The 25,030-nt window shown below is 28.0% G+C and overlaps 1 protein-coding gene across 5 annotated transcripts; it reads right to left on the bottom strand.

The window, feature by feature from the left end:
• Positions 1–721: 721 nt before the first annotated feature.
• On the bottom strand, positions 722–23,965 carry LOC107069437 (uncharacterized). 5 transcript variants are annotated; one of them, XM_015326755.2, is made up of 10 exons: positions 23,278–23,965; positions 17,402–17,451; positions 9,796–9,911; positions 9,386–9,560; positions 8,685–9,021; positions 8,184–8,487; positions 7,779–8,015; positions 6,083–7,437; positions 5,393–6,007; positions 722–5,287 (listed from the first exon to the last, which is right to left on the bottom strand). In XM_015326755.2, the coding sequence occupies exons 1-10, from the start codon at positions 23,295–23,297 to the stop codon at positions 5,107–5,109; spliced, it is 3,390 nt and encodes a 1,129-aa protein (XP_015182241.2). In that variant the 5' UTR covers positions 23,298–23,965; the 3' UTR covers positions 722–5,106. The 5 variants fall into 5 exon arrangements, with proteins under 5 accessions (XP_015182241.2, XP_015182240.2, XP_015182242.2 ...); XM_015326754.2 differs by having other exon boundaries at positions 7,779–8,090; positions 23,278–23,964; XM_015326758.2 differs by having other exon boundaries at positions 5,145–5,287; positions 5,379–6,007; positions 7,779–8,090; positions 23,278–23,963.
• Positions 23,966–25,030: the final 1,065 nt, after the last annotated feature.

The following is a 25,030-nucleotide window of genomic DNA, read 5'->3' as shown; positions in this document are numbered from 1 at the left end:
TTATTAATTAATTAAATTAAACATTTATATATTAAATATTTAATTAAAATATAATATATATGAACTTACTTTTATAAGATTAATAAGAAAACTTGGTAAAATTATTTATCTAATTGATAAACGATGTTAGCTCGATCATCGTTCGAACTTTACTGACATAAATAAGTTAACTCGTAAACATTTAATGTCTTCCTTACATAGGTCACTTTATTTTCAATAAGAAAATATTCCTATATAGGTCTCAAAACTTCTTGAAATAAAATATAATTATTATTATATTTTTATTTTACTAAAATTATAATAATTATTATATTTTTAATGTAATATTTATATTTCAATTAAAAATAAAATATTATTATTATTATTATTATTATTATTATATTTTTATTTCACTAAAAATATAATAATTATTATATTTTTAATAATAACGTTAATCGTTAAATATTATTTGTATTATTTTTAATAAATTGTTTTTCCGTAAAATAATTATTTAAAATAATTTCGTTGGAAAAGTGAAATTTTAATATTTCAAGTATCTTTGTATGTGTATGTGTATAAATATTAAATATAAAATAATATCAATAAAATAAACATATAAATATATATATATATATATATATATATATATATATATATATATATATATATATATATATATAATTATATTATTAAAATAATTAATTATTAAAATTTCTTTTTTTATAGAATTTAAATAATGCAATTTTGTTTAAATTTAAATTTATTTTTTATTTTTTTAAATTTATTTAATATTTTAATTATGTACGCGTGTATTCGTGTATTAATCGAATTATACATTTTAACGGTAACATATACATTAAATTACTGTAGTAAAGAATCGATGAGGATGCCCTTTGATAACAGGGCCCTTAAGAGAGATGACATTTTTTTTTTTTCAATAAAGGATCGGTTTTTTTTTATATTTATATTTTTGCATTTTTGCTTTTTTTTTTTATTAACTACTTCCCTTTTCTCCATTCTCATTTTCTTCTCTTTCTTTCTTTCTTTATTAATTAATTAGTTTATTTATTTATTTATTTATTTATTTATTTATTTATATATATATAATTTTTTTCGTTCTTTTTTTTTGTGTTTTCTTCTTTTCTTTCGTTAGTCTTCTTCGTAATGTACAGATTTGAAAAGAGAAAAAGAACATTTACAACGATCGTCTAATATGTATGCATGTATGTATTGTTATGTAATGTTATGTATAGGTACGTATGTATATACGTTCGTAATTGTAGTATGATTTGAATTTTTCATGAATCATTTTCATCGTCACCTTGAGTATTATGCTCTTAGTGACGATGAATAAAGGAAGAAAAGCTTAATTAGAAATAACGACTCTGCGAGAATTCGTTTCAATTCCGGTACGCAGTTATGGCAATTGGAAGAAAATCTTTTTATGTAGAAAGAACGAGTAATTTTGACATATTTATTAAATTATTTAAATAAATATATAATAGATTATATATTTATTATTTTTTTTTTTAAAATACGTATTTATAAATAAAAAACAATATTTATTATAGATAAAACAATTATTTAAATTACTATTGCTTTTTCATTTCATCTTATAATTTTCAGTTTTATTATATCTTAATTCTTTAATTATTATTTTAAATATTATTAATAATTATTATATTAATTATTAAAATACGAAAATCGTACGAACATGATTATGAATTTTAAATAATAAATAAAAAACAACTAATTTATACAAGTAACGTTCTATAAAAATTAATTAAATTAAATATTGTTTTTTCTGTTTTGTTATTTGTTTTTTTTTTGCTCAACAATTACTCGTTCTCGGTATTACATCGAATGATAATAATTTTGTTATTTAATTCTTTTTTTTTTTTCATTGATCTCTTTTGTTGTTGTTGCTGTTGTTGTTATTGTGTGTTCTATATTTTTATATACGTTCGTAAAACACGAGTCAGTATTTCTTTATTGAACACAATGAGAAGTGTCACGAGCTTACGTGACACGTGTTCTCAGTACTTCCATTGACGTAAAACGATAATAGGAATTATGATAACGTCATCTAATTTCGTCAAGAAAAAATAAAACAAGAAAAAGAAAAGAATCTACAAAACTTACTTCGAATCATCGCATACCTCGTAAACTAATAATAATAATAATATATTTATTTATGCGAGCATGCACAAAACGTAGCACTCTAATTTCTGACATTTTCTGAGTTGGTCTCTTTCAATTAAATTTTTTTTCTTTTTATATTCAAAGTTTTATATGAAAACAAAAAATACCAAAAAAAAAAAAAACAGAAAGGAGAGAATTTTCTTTAGAATTAAAAAATTTTTTTTCAATTTTTTCAATTATTATTATTATTATTATTATTATTATTATTATTATAATTGATTTGAAAAGAAACCAATTCAGACAAATACGTTTATTCATAAATTTAAACGTAACAACTCGTTTAATTCAATTGGTCGCTAATTTTTTTCTTGCTTCTAAAATTGTCCTTGGAATTTAATTTATTTATTTTTTTTCTTTTTTTAATATCTTTTACTTTATTCTTTTTTTTTTTTTATATTTTTTTCCTCTCGTTTTGTTCATTTTTTTGTTGTTGTATTTCTGCAGGCAGCATCACGGACATCGAAGTTGAAGAAAATTTTCTGACGATTTTTTCTTCTTCCTCTTCTTCTTCTTCTTCGATTGCCATTCGATACGATACTTAGGAGGTAGATAAATACGTAATTCCATTTGCAATTTTGCGATATGCGATTTCGCCATTTTCCTATTATTATTATTATTATTAATATTAATATTAATATTATTAATTTTTCCTAATCATCAAACTAATTAACTAAACTCTTCAATTGGGGAAGAGTTAAGCATTTTCATGGATTATTCAGTTACAATATGTAAATATCTTATTGAAAAAAAAATTAACAATACAGAAAAATGAAACAAAAAAATTAAAAAAAAAATAATAAAAATAAAATGAAAAATTCTACAATACGTCATTTGTGTTTTGCGATCAAACGAAATAAAACGAACGATTTTTGCACAAAGGGGTGCAAAGGTTTGCATGTTATATGATCACACACACACACACACACACGCAACACACGCAAATATACACACAAGTAATACGTACGTTTTATATTTTGAAGAGCCTAAATATTTTTATTTACGATCGTTACGAAACCTACCCTCTTTACGTTTAGTGTATACAACAGTCGATAAAATAATTTCTTCGAAAGGAGGAAGGTTTCGTAACGACGAGGCTCCATTTTAATTTTTTCTAATCTCGTATTGCCAACGATCATTATTTCTTGAACACTTATTGTAAATCAGTAAAAAGAAAAAAAACTATTTCGAGTATAAATGCAGAAAAATGATTTCATAAACAAAAACCAATCCACCAATCCACCCCGTTCGAGTTTTAATTTTATTAAGGGTACCTTTTCTTTAACTTTTATTGTTGTTGTCCTATATTTTACCTTTTTCATTTGATTTTTTTTTCTTAATCGATCTACGAGTATTTTTGAAATGAATGTTGAAAAATCGAAGAAACAAACAAATCGTTGCACGATTTCTGCATACCGGTTAATGAAAGGCTCGTTAAAGAAAACAAAGATATTCAAATTTGAGAAAACTAGATTAGATAAATAGATAAAGATAAAGATAGAAAGATGGAAAGAGAGAGATAGAGAGAGATAGAGAGAAAGATATCATATTATTTTGTTTTGTTTTTTTTTGGTTTGTTTGCTTTCCTTTTTTACTTCATAATCATTTTCATGTGTATTTTTTGAACACGCTAGAGAGGATTTACGAACTTTAACAATATTCGAACGTATGTGTATATATATATATATATATATATATATATATATATATACAATATATGTATACGTTATACGTATTTAAATATACACATGTGTACGTTGTCCCCCCCTCCCCGTCCCCATCCCCCACTATTCTTAAACAAACACGATACATAATCGCGAATAAATTTTGCAAACGAGCTTTTATAAATATTAGGATAAATCAAAAGTTCGTATGTGTGTTTATCCTTTCGAAACTTTACTTTGAAACTGTATAATAGATTGTTTGTTATTTTTTTTATTATGTAAAATTTATTTTTAAAAATATTAATAATAATAATAAACAAAAAACATATACGCGCGTGAACTTTTGGTACACCCTAATATATGGAAGCTCGTACATGACACACACACACACACACACACACACACGAATACACACGCACACGCACATATAACCTGATGAGATATGAGAAAGAGAAAGAGAGAGAGTGAAAGTGAGAGTGTGTGTGTGTGTGTAAAAGAGAGAGAGAGAGAAAGATCATTCATTTCATCTTATCAACGATAAAAATTAGTTTTAAACTTTTACCAATGAGAGCGTTTCGTTTCGTTCAATTCCATTCCGTTCCGTTCCGTTCGTTTAAATCCAACTCGCATTTCGAATTTTTTTATTTAGAATACAGATAAAATCGTTTTTTCTATATTATTATTATTATTATTATTATTATTATTATTATTATTATTATTATTATTATTATTATTATTATTATTTTAGCTGGCAGCGATGCATCGCTCATTTTAAATTCGCAACGGGTGATATCTAAAAGTGCGTCATTGTGCAACACAGTTTTCTTGATTTTTTTTTGTTTCTTTCTTTTTTTCTTTTACGTAACAAAGGTGAATCTCGTAACAACCATATTCATTATTTTAAAGTAAACGATCATCTAATATTAATTTCAATCAAAGAATATCAAAAAATTAGGAAGATTCTGTCGAATTTAGGTTAACCTTACCCCCACTCCAATCCCCAATCTGAAAATTCCTTGTTCGGAAATGGACCAATTTTTGAAATGAGAGATTTCGATTGGATGATACGAGAAACACCTTCGTCTAAATATCATCGATAATTAGAATGATCATCTGTTTGCAGCACGATTTTAAAATGCGAATTTTTGTCGAAGAAAAAAATGATTAATCGCGTTCTAAACGTAAACACGTAGATAATTAATTGTTGTTGCTGTTGTTTCCGTCTTTTTGTTTTAATCGTTTCAAAGACGAACGTCAGCCCATTTCATTGATACGAATTGTCATCGTTATCTTCCTGAGAAACGATACTCGATCTATTAGATCTAACATCCAAATCCATGATAAATGGTTTTCCCGAATTGACGTGAGTCTGTTGATTAACTACAGCATGTCCCATAATAATTTGGTTGTCCTCGATGCTCAAACTGCATTCCAACGAGCTGTCACTGAAAATATAGAAACAGACTTCTACTCAACACTAGCGCCTATCGAGATAATTAAATGAGATTGTATAATTAATTCGATACATGATCGTACCCAGGTGAGTTTACCTGACGATGCTGGCACGATCGACAGAACTGTTAGTTGTCGGTAAGACACAATTTTCACCGTTGCAGGTACGTTCCCCATTGCTGCTGCTACAAGATGACGAAGTTCTCGTAACGTTGGTTGCCGTTGTTCCAGTTGTTGAAGTTGTTGTCATCGTCGTTGTTGTTTCCCTGTTGATCGATGCTCTTCTGGATTCCTCATGACACTCACATCTACATTCTTCTGGTTGTACGTAACTATAACCGGTTGTTTTATTAACCTCATCCTCGGTACGCGGAATCGTTTGAATTATTTTCGGTGCCTTTCTTTTCTCAGGTATCTCCTCGAAATTAATCCAATTGGTTGGTCTGCTAGGTGCTCTTGGTGGTAATGGTGGTGGACTAGGTGATTTACCGGCTGTCCTGTTACGACCACCGTCCGTAACTTTACCAGCGAACTCACTGAACGTATTAGCTGCGTGCCTTTTCGGACTCTTCAGTTTAAAACTGTCCTCACGTGGTAAGGATATTTTCATTCTTTCAACACGTCTTTCATCTAGTGATGTTTGCATCACGAACTCGTCCAATAACGTTGGATTAATCGGTGTCGTTGAACGTGGCCTCTCGATTGGTATCGTTCTAAAATACAAAAATTATCATTCAATTATTTGTTATCAACAAAAATCCCATCTTAATATGTCAGATATTTCTTACCTAACTTCTTGCAGTCGTTGTTTAACAGGTAAAATCGGTACAGCTACGCTTTTCTCCAATGGCAAGGTCGTTGGAATGTAAGGAAGATCTTCTTCGAAGCTTTCCTCGTTGAACAGACCCTTACGTTCATCCGGTAATTCCTCGCTAATTTTCTCAGTCTTATTACGAATAAATTCTATCTCGGAATCCCTTTCAGATTCTGAACTGTTATGATCGAGATCCGATATTACGCTAGAAGTCTTCACTAAATTAACTTCCGCCATTTTAACAGATAAACTGTCCTCCAAAAATTCCTTTTTAGACTCGACGACAGTTTTTGTAACATCACTGATATCCGACATCTTCTTTTTATGGGATGTAAAATCGTCTATTTTATCGGCAGATGAAATGACCTGTTCGTCTTTACTTTTTCTTTTGATCTTCGTAACAACCTCGGAAGCAACAGTTCTCTTCGAAATCGAATCTTTGGAAGAACTACCGGACAATCTTTGATTAGATCCGGACATTGGCCTAATTTCGTTAGCCGAAGTTGGTGACGTTGAAGTGGTGGTTTTGATGATAGTAGATGATTTAATTAACGTATTATCTAAATTATCTTTGACATTGATTATTTTCGAATCTTTCGATGGGCCACTCATCAATGAAGTTTGTGAATCTCTCGATGGGCTACGTGGTATCGTTTGATTATCCAACGATGATCTTTTAGACGGTGTCATTTCAATTCTAGCTTCGGTTCTCATTTCAATAACAGGAGGACGATGATGTTCAATGGAAACTTCGGTCATCATGATACCACCCGTATTAGTCGTACGTGGTTCTGATTCGTATTCATCTAACAATTTGGTTGGTGTTTCTAACGGTATCGAAACACTTTCGGATGGTAATGCTTCCTCATAATTTCTATCGTCAGCATGAAGACTGATGAAAATCGAATCATCCTTGCGTCTTTCTTTTTCCGTGTTGAAAGTAAACTCGACCGGACCAATACTTTCCAACGACTGTTGTTGTTGTTGTTGTTGTTGTGGTTGATCAACAACGTTACTACTACCAACACTATAACCAACATCATACTCAATTGCAGCACCGGATGACGAAGATGCAATAGCTTCATCATAACTCTTTTTCCTTTCACGTTTCTTGAACAAACTCAATGTAGACGAGAAGACACCCTTGTTCTTGGAATCCTTCTTCAATGTAGAAGAACCACCACTTTTATCAACGGCAACCCTTTCTCTCGATTTTGATCTGCTCCTTAGACTCTCCGTGGTGTCCTTTATCTTGGATGTTAAACTCCTACGTGGTTTAGTACTCGGCGACGGTGATTCTGGGCTCAGTACGCTGCCATCAGTTCTGGTCTTGAGGAACAGAGCATACTTTCCTTTAGGATCACTCCCTTTATTAAAAAGCGTTTCGCTTACCGGGGTGCATTAAGTAGAAGAAGAAGAAGAAGAAGAAGAAGAAGAAGACTACAATAGCTCGATTGTGATAAAGCGCAATTTGTATTCTACAAGCGTTAACACAACAACCAACCAACGTGTCTTTCTCTCTATACGTGTATGATGCGTGCGTGCGTGTGTCTGTGTTCATATTGTAAGTATTTTTTTTTTTGAATTTTTTTTATGTCGTTTTTTTTGTTTTTTTTTGTTTTGTTTTGTTTGTTTGTTTTATGAAAGCTTTTTGAAACATATCACTTTACCTTGAATAAAGAGGCAAAACTGCTTTTTCTCGATACGGAAGATGGACTAGGTGTACGGGATCCCTCGAGATCTCGAACCTTTTGATGTCTCGGTAATTTAGGACTACCAGTTAAGCTACTAGCCGTTGGTGTTGTTTGGACGATCTCTTTGAAATTCTGTGCTTTTTTTCGTTTGTCGTTAAAATCTAAGGTTGCGGGTTTTTGAACTTCTTGTGGCTGACTTTTAACTGGTTGTTGCTGTTGTTGTTGTTGTTGTTGTTGTAATTGTTGTTGTTGTTGCGTTGATTCAGATGATTTACGAATAATTGGTACCTAAAGAAATGACACAATAGGGTTCCCAACAACAACAAAAGAAAATACTTAATAATTGATACTAAGTAATAATAATTAAAACATTAATCGTACCTCAATGTTAACCTTTTCTAAGAATTTCTTAGTAATCTCCACTTCTCTCTTAAATATCTCTTTCCTTTCTTCCCTACCGCGTCTTCTTGGCTTATCTAAAGGATCTGGCTTCAAATTACCACCGACCATTGATACTTTAATACTTTCTGGAATTAACGCTTTAGTGGTGTCGGCTTCGCGTTTCAACAAAATCTTTTCTAAGTCTTCGGTTTCTGGTTTCGATGGTTCAATCAAGTTATCAGCTAAAGTCGGCTTGCTACCACAAAAGGACGTCTCCAATAGACATTTGTGCGGACTCGGTGACCTTTAACGATAAATGGAAAAAGAAAAAAAAACAAAAAGAAAAAAAAAAGGAAAGAAAAGTCTTTTTGTATTTTCAATCGATTCCTAGTACGAGCAACGTTGTATTATTTGTTTTAATAAATAAATAAAAAGATTAGAGGATATAAATATTATTAATAATAAAATAAAAATAGATAATATATTAACGAATTCAAATACCTCGATGAAGTACCCGAAACCACCGAGAGTTTTCCGGAAACACCAGAACCCTGACTTCCAACAGAAGACAATCTGGAGGTTCTACCGCTGATGTTAAGTAGAATGATTTCTGAACAATTACTATCCTTCCGTTCTCTGTCTTGGGTATGCCTCGTTCCACCACTATAATCCGATTGTGATCCATCTTCTCTTCGTTTTCTTGCCTTCTTCGATTCCCTCCTAAGATCTTGCTCGTGTATTGGATCCTGCAAATCTAATTCCTCAGTTGACGATCTTAAATCCTGCGCATCTTCCTTGTAACCTAAGGTCAGCTTACACCCTGGAGGAGGATCTCCACCTGAAATCAAATTTTATTTTCATTATTTTATTTTTCCTATATTCCATTTAATTTAATTCTAAACTGTTTAATGCAATCAAATCTGTAAAAAAAAAAACGTGTGATTTGAATAAATTGAAATAATTGAATTCTAATACAGAGTCATCTATTGAAAACTTACAGAACCTAGAAATCTAGATAACCTCTACTAATAAATTCACAAATTTGCAATAAAAAATAAAAATAATCACGATAAAAACTACCCTATATATTCTAAGTTGAAACAAATTCTATAAAATAAAATAAAAATTCATTAAGATTGGTTGAGTAGTTTCAAAGTTATTAGTGGACAAACATTGTGACATTGAATTTGAATAAAATATACCTGCGAGAAGTTCTCTCTCGGGTGATGATTCCCTAGAATTGCTATCCTCATGGTGTGAGGAACTGCTTGCCCGGCTGATATCAATTCTTGGTGTACTGGGTGTCTTTAGCGAACTACCAGGCGTTGCCGGGGTGGCGACCTCGATGATGCCTGGCATTCGTGTTGTCGGTTCCCCCTGCATTCAAATTCGTAGACTGGTTTGTCGTTGGATCACAGTCTTTGAATTGTAGGTGTTGAACTTCGGGGTTTCAGAAGCCCCCGTTTTTTTCCAAAGTTTAAGAGGAAGATGTGCGTGCGACACTCGGAGAAGGGGAACACACACACACACACGCTCGATTATTGTGTGCCGAGCGGGTTCTCGGAGTAGTCGATAAGAAGTAGGACTCAGGGAGGACTCATGGGGGACTCACGTTTTCCACCTCGTCCGACAGGTCTTCGAAGGATGCTATTGGTGCTGGTCCAAGCTTCCTCTGACGAGCGCTCGGCAATCCTGATGCCATATTCGATACCTCGGACCTCGGAGATACTGCAAAGTCGATGAATTAACAAAACGAATAACACTATTACAATTTCTAGTCTAAAACTTTAACTATATGTCTACTAGATCTACTTAAAAAAGAATCCAAGTGTTTTTCTGGTCTTTTTTTAACTCTTTGAGTTCGCTGAGCGCATATATGCGCCCATTGAAAGCAATTTGTATTGATTAAGTACGCATATATGTGTCAATTCTATTCGAAAACTTTAACTGTGTCTACTAGGTCTACTTTAAAAAGAATTCAAGTGTGTTTTCGTTTCTTTTTTAATTCTTTCAAATCTTTCAGCGCATATATGCGTCCAACGAAAGCAATTCGCATTGACTAAGGACGGAAATATGTGTAAATTATATTAGAAAACTTTAACTATGTCTACTTGTTCTACTTTCAAAAAAATCCAAATGTGTTTCTGTTAGTTTTTTAACCCTTTGAGTTCTGTGGGCGCATATATGCGCTTGTAAAATTTTGTTTTAAATTTGAAATTTTTTTTTCTTTTTTTTTCTTTTTGTTTAATCATAAATATTGAACATTAATAGAAAAAAAAATGATTGTGTTGCCGGTGATATTCAAAGGGTTAAAATAAAAGTGATCGAATCATTTTAACGATTCTAACATATGTATTAGTTTGTCTTTGATTTTTGATCGACGTATAAATACGTGTACATATCAATTAACTACTATTTACTCGTGTTAATTACAATCAATAGAGGAAACGTATTACAATGTTAAATATTGAAGCAGATATTATGAAAAATAATTTAACATATATATATATATATTATTGCATTATAGTAATGTTAACTATACATTATGAGTTACTATAATACTACTTTCGTGCTCTATATGCTAATAACTATTAGCACTTGTAAAAAATGTAATTTACGTATTGGTTATAACTTTAATACCAACTAACTACCATAGAAATTTTTTGAAACGTGGCTTTATTATCTATTTTTTCAATTTTTTTAAATTAAATCTCAAAGCTTGTTATAAACTTTTGTAGCATAAATGAAATTATTAGTTTTTTTCTTTTTATTTTTTTTTTTTATATTCTGTTCTTTCTAGGATCTCTACATAAATCACACACACACACACACACACACAGATACACAGATACCATGGGTTCTAATTTATTTCCAAGTTATCGTGTACGTGGTTTAAAAGTCAGAAATTTCATCGTCACAGCATCATAATAGTATAATTCAATTTTCTCGTTTCGACGTTATTTTAATATCTGAAAGGGTCAAACGAGGTTAATTTTTTTTTTTTCATTTACAACGTCCATTTTAATTGATTTTCCAAAAGTTCATTCATTCTTTTTTTTTCCTCAATGAAATTGTTTCAAGCAACTATGAAAACAAAATATCGAATACTAGATCAATAAACTATTGTTTCGTTTCAATTTAAATAAAATGTAAATAAAAAATGTTATCTAAATACATATATAATAAATATATCTAATCAGAACAACAACTAGAAAAATGTTAAATCCTTACGAGTGTGTCGCATGATTGATCTTAAAAAGTAACTTAAAGGAACCGTATTATTATTATTATTATTATTATGAGTAACCATTATAGCGAGGTATAATTAATGCAAATGTAGGAGTGTAAAAGGAGCACGTAAATGCATTTAATAAGACGGGAATTAAATGAAGGAGCGAATGAAGATACTTTGAACCAAAAAAAAAAAATTCAAGAGAAAAAAAGCTGTTAGGAGAACGATGATAAGATAGTCGGATGAATTTTAAACTATGTCATTTCTCACTTTGATATTTCAAACATTCAGATAAAATCATAGACATATATATATATTTATATATTTCATTCTTCGTTTATAATTTCATTCAATTATTATTTCATGAGTTTTAAAAATTATTTCATCATCTGAAAAATTCGTAAGAATTATTATTAAGAAAATATTCAATAATAAAATAAATATATTTCAAATATATATTACACATTCTATTTTATATATATATATATATCAATTTTATATTATTATATATTAAAATTTAAATATTATTTATGTTTATTTTATATTATATTTATTATTATTATTATTTATATATTATATTTATTTAATACTGTATTTTATATTATATTTAAATATTATTTATTTTATATTAATAATAAATAGAACTATAATATATCTTCTATCTAATTTACAATTTAAAATTTAATACATTTTAAAAATTAAATATGAATATATATATTTTTAAATTCCCATGAATATTCCATACGAAAATCTAGCGAAAAACACAACAACAAAAATTTAGATTACTTTATAAAATAATTATAATTTTAACGAAATAAATTAAATTCATTTTATATTAAAAACTTCATAGAATTGTTTGAAACACATGGATTTTCCATACGTTCAATAATTATCACGTTAACTTAATCAATAATAGAATCGCATGCATCTACACTCACATCTTTGCATCTTTAGTAATAATAAAACGTTATCACGTATTACTTGCATATATATACATATATAAATACATATATATATGTAGATACGTGAAGAGACTGAATAATATCCTTGATAGATCTGTTCAGTGCAATGCATTTGACATAACAGACATTGAGATATCCTGTAACCTAAATTACGCGTTTAAAATCAACGCAAATCTACGTTGAAATTCAATGCTACTTGTCGGGTTTATCCTTTCAACATATATATATATATATATATATTCAATCATCACGAACTCGAGGATTCAATTAATGTGTTATAAACGGTATTTAATTCAATTTTTTTTTATTAAACCCTACACCCTTCCAACCACCAACTCACCTACTTATAAATATTTTATCATAATTCGTATTGACCCAAATTCAAATGATATTAGAACAAATGCTACTACCGTACGTGATAATGTTTTAATCGTTTTATAACCTATATGATGTCAATTAATTAATTATTCAGTTAAACCGATCAATTGATAATTAAATTAAAAGTTTGTTTAATATAATTTTAACATTGAATAATTTGTCGTAAATTCCTAACGTGTTGAATGATATCAATTAATAATAAAATTAACAATTGTTTTTTTTTTTCTATAGATGTCAAAGGTATCCTGAAACAAATTTTTTTTTATCATCGAATGATAAAAAAATTATTTACTTTTAATACTAATTTTTTTTCCTTTTTTTTATATGAATAAAAAAAAACACACATATCGTCAAACATTTCAATTGATCAAAAGAATCAATTAAATCAAATGAATAAAAACTAAACGAAAAATACAAGTAAGGTTAACTCATCGAACAAATTTTTTGCTAATCTTAAAAAATCTTAACTTTGATAAGTTAAGTATAAGTCAAAAGTATTGTAAATATTAAAAAATAATAATAATAATAATAATAATAAAGAGAAGTAAAAGAACTATTTCACGCTAAGATTCTTTTATTCTCAAACAAACAAAAAATTCTTTTATTCTAAAAAAAAAATAGAAAGAAAATAATAATAATAATAATAATAATAATAATAAGAACGTTCTGTTTTTCATTATTTTACGTTTCCTTTTCTATTTTTTTTTTTTTTTTTTTTATTATTTCTAGTCTTATTCTTTTCACTAGGTGTCATTGTTCTTGAAACAACAGTACCCGGATAGAAGACATGTTGTTCATGGTAAAGGACAGCTACCCGATTCTTTATTTCTTGCTTTTTTAATTTCATTAAAAGAAAACGAAGGAGCTATACTTCATACACAAACGTACAAACAGTCACACATACACATACAACATGCACACAAACGTAAGTTCGTTTGTTCATACAATATTACACGCAATAAAGCAAAAAGAAAAAAAAAAGGTCACAACCAAGTAAAAAAGCATTGTTGTTGCGCTAACGGTGGTTAGTACCATGAACCACCACCACAACTACCAGCAACCAGGTAAACCGTGTCTGTCAGATAAATAGGTCGTCGAGCATGACTGCATCCTTGGGAAAATGTTTCATCGAGCTAACGCCTTTCTCACCGAAAGAACAAACGATCTATCATGGAAAAGGATCTATCACTTTAACGAACCCAAAGCCTCTTTTCTCTTTTATGAGCTAATTTCAACCCCCTCTCCTCTCATCCACCCCCATCCCACGTATGATCAACTACTTCTTTGTTAAACTCACCCTTTCCTCTCACCAATACTCATTTAATAGTTAATTAATAAACTGTACTAGAATTTTTGTTTGAGTTTCCTAAACTCACTCCTTTCCTCACGCCAATATTTATTTAATAGTTAATTAATAAATTGTGTTAAAATTTTCGTTTAAATTTATATTAGGTGATTCATTTTTTTATCTTATTTTATTCATTTTATTCGTTTTATTTTAATAATCCTCAGTTGCATTATTTATAATTTTTAGATTTAAATTAATTAAATAAATTCGTGAATAATACAAATTGATAAGCCCACTTCTTTCTTTCACCAATATTCATTTAATTAATTAATAAATTATACTAGAATTTTTGTTTAAATTCGTATTATTCATTTTTTCATTCTTTCATTTTATTTTATTCATTTTATTCTTTTTATTTTATGAAACCCTAGTTGTGTGTGGTGTATTTTACTTAATTTTAAATTTAAATTAAATTATAACATATTCGTGGATAATGGAAATTATAATTAGTTGCAAAAATAAATAAGCTTATAATAATTTAAGATTATATATTTTATAATAATAAATAAATAATAATCGATTATAAAACTTAAATGTGTAATAACATTCACGTCAGCAAACTTATCGATTTAATTTCATTTAATAATAGTTAATATTTAATAATTTAGTATTTTTTAAATTGTTATATTAATAAATTACAATTTTTTATAATATCGCAATTATATTACAATTTTAATTACAATGAACAATAAAATTAATTACAATTTTTTATATCGTGTCGAGAGATTCGATTTGATATAAAAAAAAATCTTACGTTAAATTACATTCAATAATAATAAAAATTTAATATACGAATAATACAATTTCAATAATTTATAATCAAGTTTATTTAATTTAATTTTAATGATTTATCATTATTTTTTAATTATTATATAGGTACATTTAATATTCGTATAAAATTTATAAAATATTTCTACCAATTTATAATATCATATATTTTCTTATAAATTTTATTAAAAAAAAAAAAAAAAAAAAATCCAATAAAACTGAAAATAAAGATTTATCGAACGATATTCAATAAACTAATTGAATGTGGTTTTTTCTTTTTTTTCTTTTTCTTTTTCTTTTTTTCAAAAACCAATAAAACCGAGTGATCGAATTTTAAAAAAAATTTTACCCTAAATAATAATAACAACAAATTAATCGTTCTCTCTCTCTTTTTAAAATTATTCCAATATCAATAATAAAGTTTTCCTTTTTTTCAATCTCTGCAAAATAATTAATAAAACTTTCTACGATGAAATAACTTTGAATATTCAAAGTGAAATTTCAACTGGTCGTCCTAGAACGACACTTCAATGTACGTTCTCCCTTAAAAAGCAAATATAGCGTTAAGGATTACTAACATAACCTCAAAAGCTAACATCTATAACCAAAATCCATTCGTTGAAAGGATAAAAAAAAGAAGAAGTAAAAAATGATGAAAGAGGAAAACTTTTTAAAAATTCATATTCGTATGATCGAATTTGTTAACTTTAGGTGACTATAATAAATAATAAATATAAATAATATAGAACACTATGATGAAAGAAAACAAAAATGAAGTAGAAAAAGAATAATAAATAAAGAAAAATGAGACATATATTTGTTAAAATAGAACAATTAGATAGTTCGTTAAAATTATATTAACATATATTTCAACGTTGAGACAAAAAAAAAAAGAAACTATTATATCATCAGTTTAATAATTAGCATAAATTAACGTAGTCACTCTTTTGTTTCTTCTTCCATTTTTTTTTCTTTTTTGCTTTGTTCTTTCATTTTTTTCTCTACGTTAACGGCCTGGTTATGTATATGAATTTTATGAATTGAAAAGCTCCTATCACATTGAATAAATCGATATTTAACATTATCTCTGGATATATTTTCTCCAAAGAGAATGAGTAAAGTTTGAAATTGAGATATTATCGAGAACAAAATTAGAAATTTAAAATACTAATACGTAAAATAAAGATAAAAAATCACGTGTGTAGAAAATTAAAACCCAATTTTTGATATTTTGTTTTTTTCTTTTTTCCAAATTGTTTTGATATAAAAAATAAAAAGTTAGGTTATTTAACTGAATAATTAATTTTATTTATAATTATATATAATATATTTTATTAAAAACCACGTGTTTCGAGTAAAAACTCAATTTTTGATATTTTGTTTCTTTTTTTCCAAATTGTTTTAATAAAAAATACAAAGTTAGGTTATTTAATAATTAAAAATAATTCATTTTATTTATAATTATATATAATATATTTTATTAAAAACCACGTGTTTCGAATAAAAACCCAATTTTTGATATTTTCCTTCTTTTTCTCCAAATTGTTTTAATAAAAAATACAAAGTTAGGTTATTTAATAATTAAAAATAATTCATTATATTTATAACTATATATATATATTCTACATTATTTCTAATTTGTGTGGATCAAATTAGGCATAAAAAAAAATTAAACAATTATAATAATAATAATGATAATAATAAAATTTTATTAAAAATTGTTCTTGGAAATTGCGTAAAAACAAAATGGTCGTGCCATTCTTTCTCATTCTCTTTTTCTTGGTAATTTATTTTTAATGAAAAGGTAAAAAAAAGAAAAAAATATCCAAGAACCCGAACGATTAGATTATCGATACGATCTCGATCATCATACTACTCAATGTGATCAGCTTTAAAAATCACACTAGGGACGGTGATTGGTGCCGAGTGAAGCGCGAGTCAGCGTTTAAAAATATACCGAAGAAATGTGAAAAAGAAAATGTCTGTAATAATCTAAGAAATGCAATTTCATTTTCTAATAATAATAATAATAGTAATAATATTGTCAGTAGTTACTTCCTGTATAAATTATATACGTTACAGTTGGAAAGATTGTTTTAAATATTTTAATATTTTTATGATTAAAACGTGACCATTTTACTAACGAAGAGATTTCAAATTGAATTATAAATTAGATTAAATTTTTAAAGACAAGCAAATTAAAAAAAAAAAAAATATATCAAGATTAAAATAAAATAAATAAAAAAGTACAACAAATTAATTAATTTACCAATAAATCGTCCTTCAATGATTTTTAATTGGGATGATTGGGATGATTGTGAGTGTGAATAACAAAAATTGGAGACTAATACTAGACTAAATGATTTGACATTTAAAATCTGTCAATTTTTCATGCTTTAAAATCAACTCTACTCTATCTACTACGTTGCCAAATGTTAATAATATTTCGACACAACGAAATATAAATCTAACAACAACAAATATTAAACTAACAACAATAAAAACGAACTATGATCGTTGATTTACGTACACGGTAAGAAGAAAGTGAAGAAGTTTATTTTTCCCTCGTTAGGAGGACCCCTATTAAAAGTGGGGTAAGAAAAAAGAACTGACAATGAGATGATAGTAACAAAAACATAAATTAATAAATAAACATATATGTGTGTATATGTGTGTATCATTATTTTAACTATAATCGATTTTGATTAGAATAAAAATAATATTAAGATAAATGACATCGAAAAAAAATGAATCAACCCTTATTAATAAACGAATGAAAACATTTTGTACTTTAAATCTTATAAACAAACTAATTGTATTTAAAATAATGTAAAAATATTTAAATAATAATAAATATAAAATAAATAAGAAAATAAATATGTGTTTGAAATAATAAAATCTATTTAAAAATTCTATTTAAAATAAATAAAAATAAAGAAAATATTTTACATTGATAAAAAGATAAATCTATTTAGAAAATTAATTGTAATATCATATAACTTATGGTATTATATTAATTTCAATAAAGCCAAGGTGAAATATAGAAGGTGTTACGTTTCTATCACACTCGACTGCAGTGATGTGTACCTTGAACTTCAACAGAAACCAGAAAAATGCAAAAGAGAATGAGAATGTGAATAAGAATATAAATCAGAATAAAAAATGTAAGAATCTAAAAATAATTTCAACATTTGTATATATTAACAATGATGATAATGATGATGACAACACAACAACTTGATACAAGATTGTTATTAGGAAATTAATAATCAGTAGTGTCAGCTGTGTTACCGATGTTAAATGAGGTATAACACATCGTAGCCACATTGAATGCTCCAACGGACAACAGGAGAATGCAAGTTAAAGTCTCCGTCGAGTGTAACATAATCTCTTTGAACTCTATGAACGAACGGTTCGTTCGTCAATGCGAAAAGGCCCATCGATAATAAACCTACGTCCTTCTACCTTTTGCAAACATTTACAATTATCCTAACACATATATTAAATATTTAAATATTTTTTATACTCCTGTGTCCTATTTTTATAATAAAAACTTATGATTATCTATATTCTATGTTATCTTGTCTTATTTTTATAATAAAATCTTATGGTTATCTATTATACTTATAATAGATATATGTACAGATGAAATTAATATTTATATATGTAAATCAATTAAATTATAATTGAAATGTATAAATATTATAATTAATATTATTATAATTAATTATAATATATTAATATATTATATTATGATAATTAAAATAATAAATAATTATAATTAAATAAATAAATATTAAATTGTTAATAAATATAAAATAAATTAAATAAATATTAAATGTATATGTAAGAGTATCATCAATTTCATCTCTCATCTATTTCATTCATTATGCACAAAATCTTGTAATAGTAGTAGTAATATTAGTATTTCACTCATTCGACCAATCCTAATGAATCATAATTTGATCCTACTTAAACGTCAATTCCTGGAAAATCTCAGTAAAGATGATTACGTGTACTCATGTGTGTTTCTATACATATACATATATGTGTATTTGTAACTTATATACGTCACGTAATTATCGTATCGTTCAAAAAGTTTTAATAATTATTCAATAATATATACGTGAATGATGACGATACTTTTTATCAATAAATGTAATGATTGATGATTTTTGAACTAAAAATTAAAAAAAAAAATAATGTAAAGAAAGATACATTAATCATTCGTTTGATATGCACATACCTGCTCGTTTATATTCATATATATATATGATACGTACATATGAAAGAATTCGTAGTATAAAGAGAAATAAATTTAGAGATTCAACAAGTCGCAGACGGGTTGGATGTGTTACAAAAGGCTACACAACGGCGTTTAAATTCTCCCAACACGTTTCAAAAAAGAAAGCCTACAATACCAACACCACCACCACCACAACCACACTTTCGCGATCAATGTCTCCTCAAATAGGATATTTAAAATCTTAACCAATGTTTTAAACTTACGATATACGTAGATTCGTGTAAAATGTATAATTTTGTAACCCCGAATGAAAATAATTCTAAAAATGCCATCCTACAAGTTCGAAAAGTTTAACGAAACTAGTTGGTGAAAAATAAACGTCAAAATCACGTTAGAGATCGTGATCATAGTTAGTAATAGTAGTAGTAGTAGTAGTAGTAGTAGTAGAATTTATGGAATGATGCCAATATTTGAAAAAGTATTATGAAGAGCAAAGCTTTCATTTTAGATTTGCAAAATAAAAGGTCAAACGGGGAAACATTTCTTTGACTTTTTTTTTTTTTTTGACTACTAAAAACTAAAACTACTTTTACACTTGACGAAAATATTCGACAGATCGATACTGCAACGTACCTTTACATTATGCACTTACATATATATATATATATATATATATATATATATATATATATATATATATATATATATATATAGTTACGTGTTTAAAAGTAGGATGAAGATCCATAAAATGAAATGAATTCTGTTTCTACGTGAATACGAAAATGATCTTAATAATAATATCGGTTGAAATAAAATATGCCCCTAACCTCCTTCCACCCCTCCTGCTCCTCCTCCTCCAAGAAGCGACAACTATTTTTCCTTGACCCGATATATTTGCACTCGAATGCATTACGAAGTGCACCAAGGGGCTCGTGTTGCTCGATAGAACCATTAAGAAACATGTCTCTCTCTCTCTCTCTCTTTTTTTTTATCACTTTTCTCTCGTATCTATCGTTTTATGTGAAATCGTTTATGTAAAAACAATAATTTACGAATCAATGAAGTTCAATCTTTTTTATTCAATTTTTTAAAGAAAGAAAAAGTTTGTTCTCAAGATGTTCATCACTTTGATCTCATTTCATCGTTGTATTTTGTCTTTAAAAAAAATTGAATGAAAAAAAAAAAAAAATGTAGAGAAAAATTCTGCAATAATTTTGATAATGTTTTAAAGTAATAGAAAAATTTGTACAATTTGTAATTTTTTGTTCTTTTTATTTTATTATTATTATTATTATTATTATTATCATAGTATTGTATATCGAGATGGATTATAGTACGTGATGAAAATTTGAAGCATCGTTTTAAAGTTTATTTCTTCACGATGACGATCGGCTTACGCGATGCAGGAAGGATCCTATCTCACCCAGACGCAGTAGCCGACGTCTTTCAAACCGATACGTTGTTAACCGATACTAAAATAGAAATTGATTTTGCTGGTATAACTTGATAGACGAGATTTAACATTACCGAAGTTTCTTTCTTTCTTTCTTTCTTTCTTTCTAATTTCTCAATAAATCATACTTATCTATTTCCTGATTTGTTTGTCTTTTCTATTATAAACAAATGTATAATATTAAGGGTACATGTGTGTATGAGTGCATTCATACATATCATACAAAACTAATTTTCAATATATTTGCCCATAATTATGAAAATGGTTTAACGTAAATCGAAATTTCAAAAAGAATGTTTATAAAATGTCAAATATAAAAAATATATTTAATATATAAAATATCAGTTTATTCAGTTATTCAACACACATGTTATTTTAAACTGAATAAATGTAATTTAATGTTTTCACGATATTATCAAAAATAAATTCTTTAGATAGTGTTTGTTAATTCAATATTATATAAATTTCATTTAGTGTTCAAATATAATTCTTTAAATATATTATTTAGATATTTAATTATAAGCACCCATATATATATAAATAAAAGCAACGATGCACATATCTTTAATATATTATAATTATTATTATAATAATTATAATATAATATATTATTATATATAATAATATATAATCATATAATATATATAATATTACAATATAATATATTATAATATTATAATTAAATTATTTAACATTTTTATTAAAATTAAAATTATATTAAAATCATATTAAATTAAATTATAATAATATTTAATAAATGAAAATTATTCACAATAAACTTATACACGATTTTAATAAATTTTTTCTTACAACTTTCTATTTAATCAAATATAAATTACAATGGGGAAAGAAAAAAAGGTACATAAAAAAAAATAAACGATCGATCTGTTTTATCAGTACACGTTGGTGTTGATGATTATTTGCGTTTGAATATGGTGTGAAAAATAAATGAAAACTTTGCCGACCCTCTTCCATCTACTCTAATCCCAGCAGTTTGTAACAAGATATATATATATATACATACGTATACATATACATATATATATATATATGTAGCACAGAAATGACACACAAGGACGTACGGTAATACGGTCGAAATCGTTTCAAGGCGAATTAATAATTTTGACGGAAGCACGGGATGGAAGGGTGAGGAGAAGAGGTGCGGGTGAGGGTGGAAAAGGGGGGAAAGGTGGCACAGGGAAATAAAACGATGACGGACACGTTAGTTAGAATAGGATGCACTGAATAGAAGAAACGTAGATATCACACATACATACACATATATATACATATATACATATACAATAACGTTCTGTAACTATCGAACGTAATAGTAATAGTAGTAGTGATGATGCCACGAGAGACCGATGACATAACTCGACCATGCTCGCTAAACGGAGCCCCGGATTATGAAGAAGAGCAACAGCATGCACCGGTTTTTTTATCATCGAATTTTAAATCTCTCTCTCTCTCTCTCTCTCCTTCTCTCTTTTTTTTTAAGTGAGCTTAACTTCATTTACCCTAAGACATATTTACATCAATCTCATTCAAAATCTACAAATAGTTTGAGAAATAATTTATAAAATAATTCGTTTATCCTTCCAGATGTATTTTCATTTCTTTCAATATTTAAATCAATAATTCTGACGATACCAAATTATTATTGGCTTCCTTTTTTTATTTTGTAATAATCGATAACCAAGCTTGACCACTTGGTTAGTTCAAAAAGAATAATAATAATTTAAAAAAGAAGAAAATTAATGACCTTAGAAAGAGATAAAAGGGGAGAAATCTGACCTGAGTGTGAGTTAATCAAAAGGGTGACTCGTATAGAACACAGAACTACCCCTAGACAATTAAATACAGGGAATACCAGTTAACTTAGTCAGTTAGTTAGTCAGTCAGTTATTAGTCAGTCGATCATATATATATATATATATATATATATATATGTAGGTTTCACCCTATTTAAAGAACCTAGAAACTCTTATCTTACGATCACCTAGTTTTCCCATATCGCATAAATTCAATGATACTTCTTCCTCAAATTTCCAACCACACTTTCTTCCTCTTCTTTTTCTTCTTTTACGAGAAGAACCCCTCTCATTATTTCCTCGTGGGCGAAACATATTTCTCCTCGATAAACTTCCCCTTTTCACCCACCCAACCCCCATGCTCTATTTTCATCTTAGACAACACAAACCTTATTAGATACAAGAAATTTCTTATCTTGTAATAAATAAGAAGGCTTATTTATAACCAAAAAAAAATATAAAATAAAATTTATCATAAAAATTACCCTTACTCTTTCTCTCTCTCTCTCTCTCTCTTTCTCATTCTCTTATCTCTTATCTCTCGAAATCAGTGAAGACAAAAAAAAACCTACTTTTCATCTTAATCATATACCACCATAAACAACAGTTCCTTTTATGAACTTAATAATCCTTTACACCCCTAGCTCATAGAGATAAAAAAATATATAAAAAAAAAGAAACATAAAAACCAAAACAGTCAAATTAAACAAAAATACAATTATCAAATAAGAATTATTTTAGTTCAAGTTGAATATCTTCCTCATAGCTGACGACTGTTTGAGAAATAGTGAAACGTGGTTTGACGATGATGATGTCGGGTTAAAGAAATAACAGTCCCCGATGTGTGTGTGCGGCCGAGTTCATGTATTCCGGAGATAGATCGGTTAACTTACCCTAGTGCCGTGTCCTCCATGCCAGCTATCGGGAAGCGATCGATCCCTTTCTCGGTACCTCCATTCTCGCGTCCTCCTTTCTTTCTACCCCGGTAGTCCAACGCCTTTCCTTTCCCCCTTTCACCCTCACCCTCACACTCACTCTCTCTCTCCCACTCTCTTTCTCTCTTTTTCTCTTACACTCTATCTTTCTATCTCTCTCTCTCTCACACACACACACACTCTCTCTTTCTCTCTATCTATCTCTCTCACTCTTTCCTACTAGCAACCCTTTCTTTATTTTTCAAACGAAGACCCAGCAATCATCAACGATATGACAAACTCGAGATTTTCTTTCTCTCTTTCTCTCTTTCTCTCTTCTTCTTCTTCTTGAAAAAAAAATACCGGTGGGCTTACATCTTGACGATCTAACCGTACTGACGACTGCTGATAACGACGAACAGACAATGATGATTTTACTACTGTTGGTGCCACCGATGTTGGTGCTGCACTGACGCAGGACGCGCACGCTCTACTCTAAGCATCAGTTTCAACGCGAACACACGACTACGACTACGACAACGACAACGACAACGACAACGATGACGATGAAGATGAAGATGACGACTAAAACGACTACGACGAATAAAATTCACGTATTCTTCTCCTCCTCGTGTTCTCTTGATAGTAGCACGTAGTAGTCCTGCGCGAAAAAGATTATTACGTAGCATGACCACCATCACAATCCCACCCGCCATCACCACCGCCATCGCACGACAATGCTTCGCACCCCTTTTTTCTTCTAACATAAGAGTTACGTGAACTCCGACACTTTGCTGGAATCTTAAGAGGGTGTATGTACTTGTTTTTTTTTCTTTTTTTTTATTAAATTCACCCGACCGAACTAATCTTCTTGTTTTCTTTTTTTCATCTCCACCCGCGACCCTCTGAAGTTTTTTGCTTTCTTTTAAAAAATAAACAATTTATGGCAAATCTAATTGCGAGATAAAATAATATTGGAATTCGATATTTATTAATGAATAATTTTTACGTTAAATATAAATGAAATGTTTAATTAGAAATTTAAATTACAAAAAAAATATTTATATAAATAAGCTAACATCGAAGTTAATTAAGTATGTCGAAAATCACGTACAATTTATTTAAGTTTAATAAGATTTATATTTGTGATAATCAAAAAAAAAATAGTAAACGATGTATCGTTGAAAACAAGATTTGTGCAATTTTGTAAGAGAAATGATTAGATACAATTTCTGATAAAAAGTTGTTGATTAAACATTTAATCAAAATTCTTATGATATTATTACATTTCTTTTGAATAATTCTTCGAAATTTAATTAATTTTTCGTTAAACTATCTATAACTTATAATTTATTATCATATCGTTACAAGAACAAATTAAGATACGAGATATTTATCGTAAGATACACAAAATAAAAACATATTAAAAAAGATATATAATTCGATAGTGAAGTTTCGATCGCGCGATCCGCCATTATTCGAAAAATTCAAAATGAATCTTCCCGCCATACCGAAGTTAAATTCGCACATGCGAAACGCCATTACATTTAATTACTTCACTCGTCATTAATACCGCATAAATATATTTTAAAATGCACAAAAAAGAATGAGAAGAGAATAAAATAAAATAAAAATAAACACAAAATTAATCTTATCCGTGATAGACAAAAATCTCGAATAATAATCGATAATTATTAATCGATATTTAAAAAAGAAAAAAAACAACAAGAAG

This window comes from Polistes dominula, unplaced genomic scaffold (assembly GCF_049000335.1).
Source record: "Polistes dominula isolate Pdom_NZ unplaced genomic scaffold, Pdom_raw_medaka contig_37, whole genome shotgun sequence".
Lineage (NCBI taxonomy): Eukaryota > Metazoa > Arthropoda > Insecta > Hymenoptera > Vespidae > Polistes > Polistes dominula.
Note: the sequence above shows the minus strand (reverse complement) of the source record. Positions and strands in the feature narration are given on the sequence as shown.

Coding starts and splice junctions, on each gene's coding strand:
- LOC107069437 (XM_015326754.2), bottom strand. CDS start 23,297: ATGGAGGACACGGCACTAGG. Junction 17,452..23,277: donor ATGGAGGACACGGCACTAGG/GTAAGTTAACCG, acceptor CACTTTTAATAG/GGGTCCTCCTAACGAGGGAA. Junction 6,008..6,082: donor CAACGACTGCAAGAAGTTAG/GTAAGAAATATC, acceptor TTTGTATTTTAG/AACGATACCAATCGAGAGGC.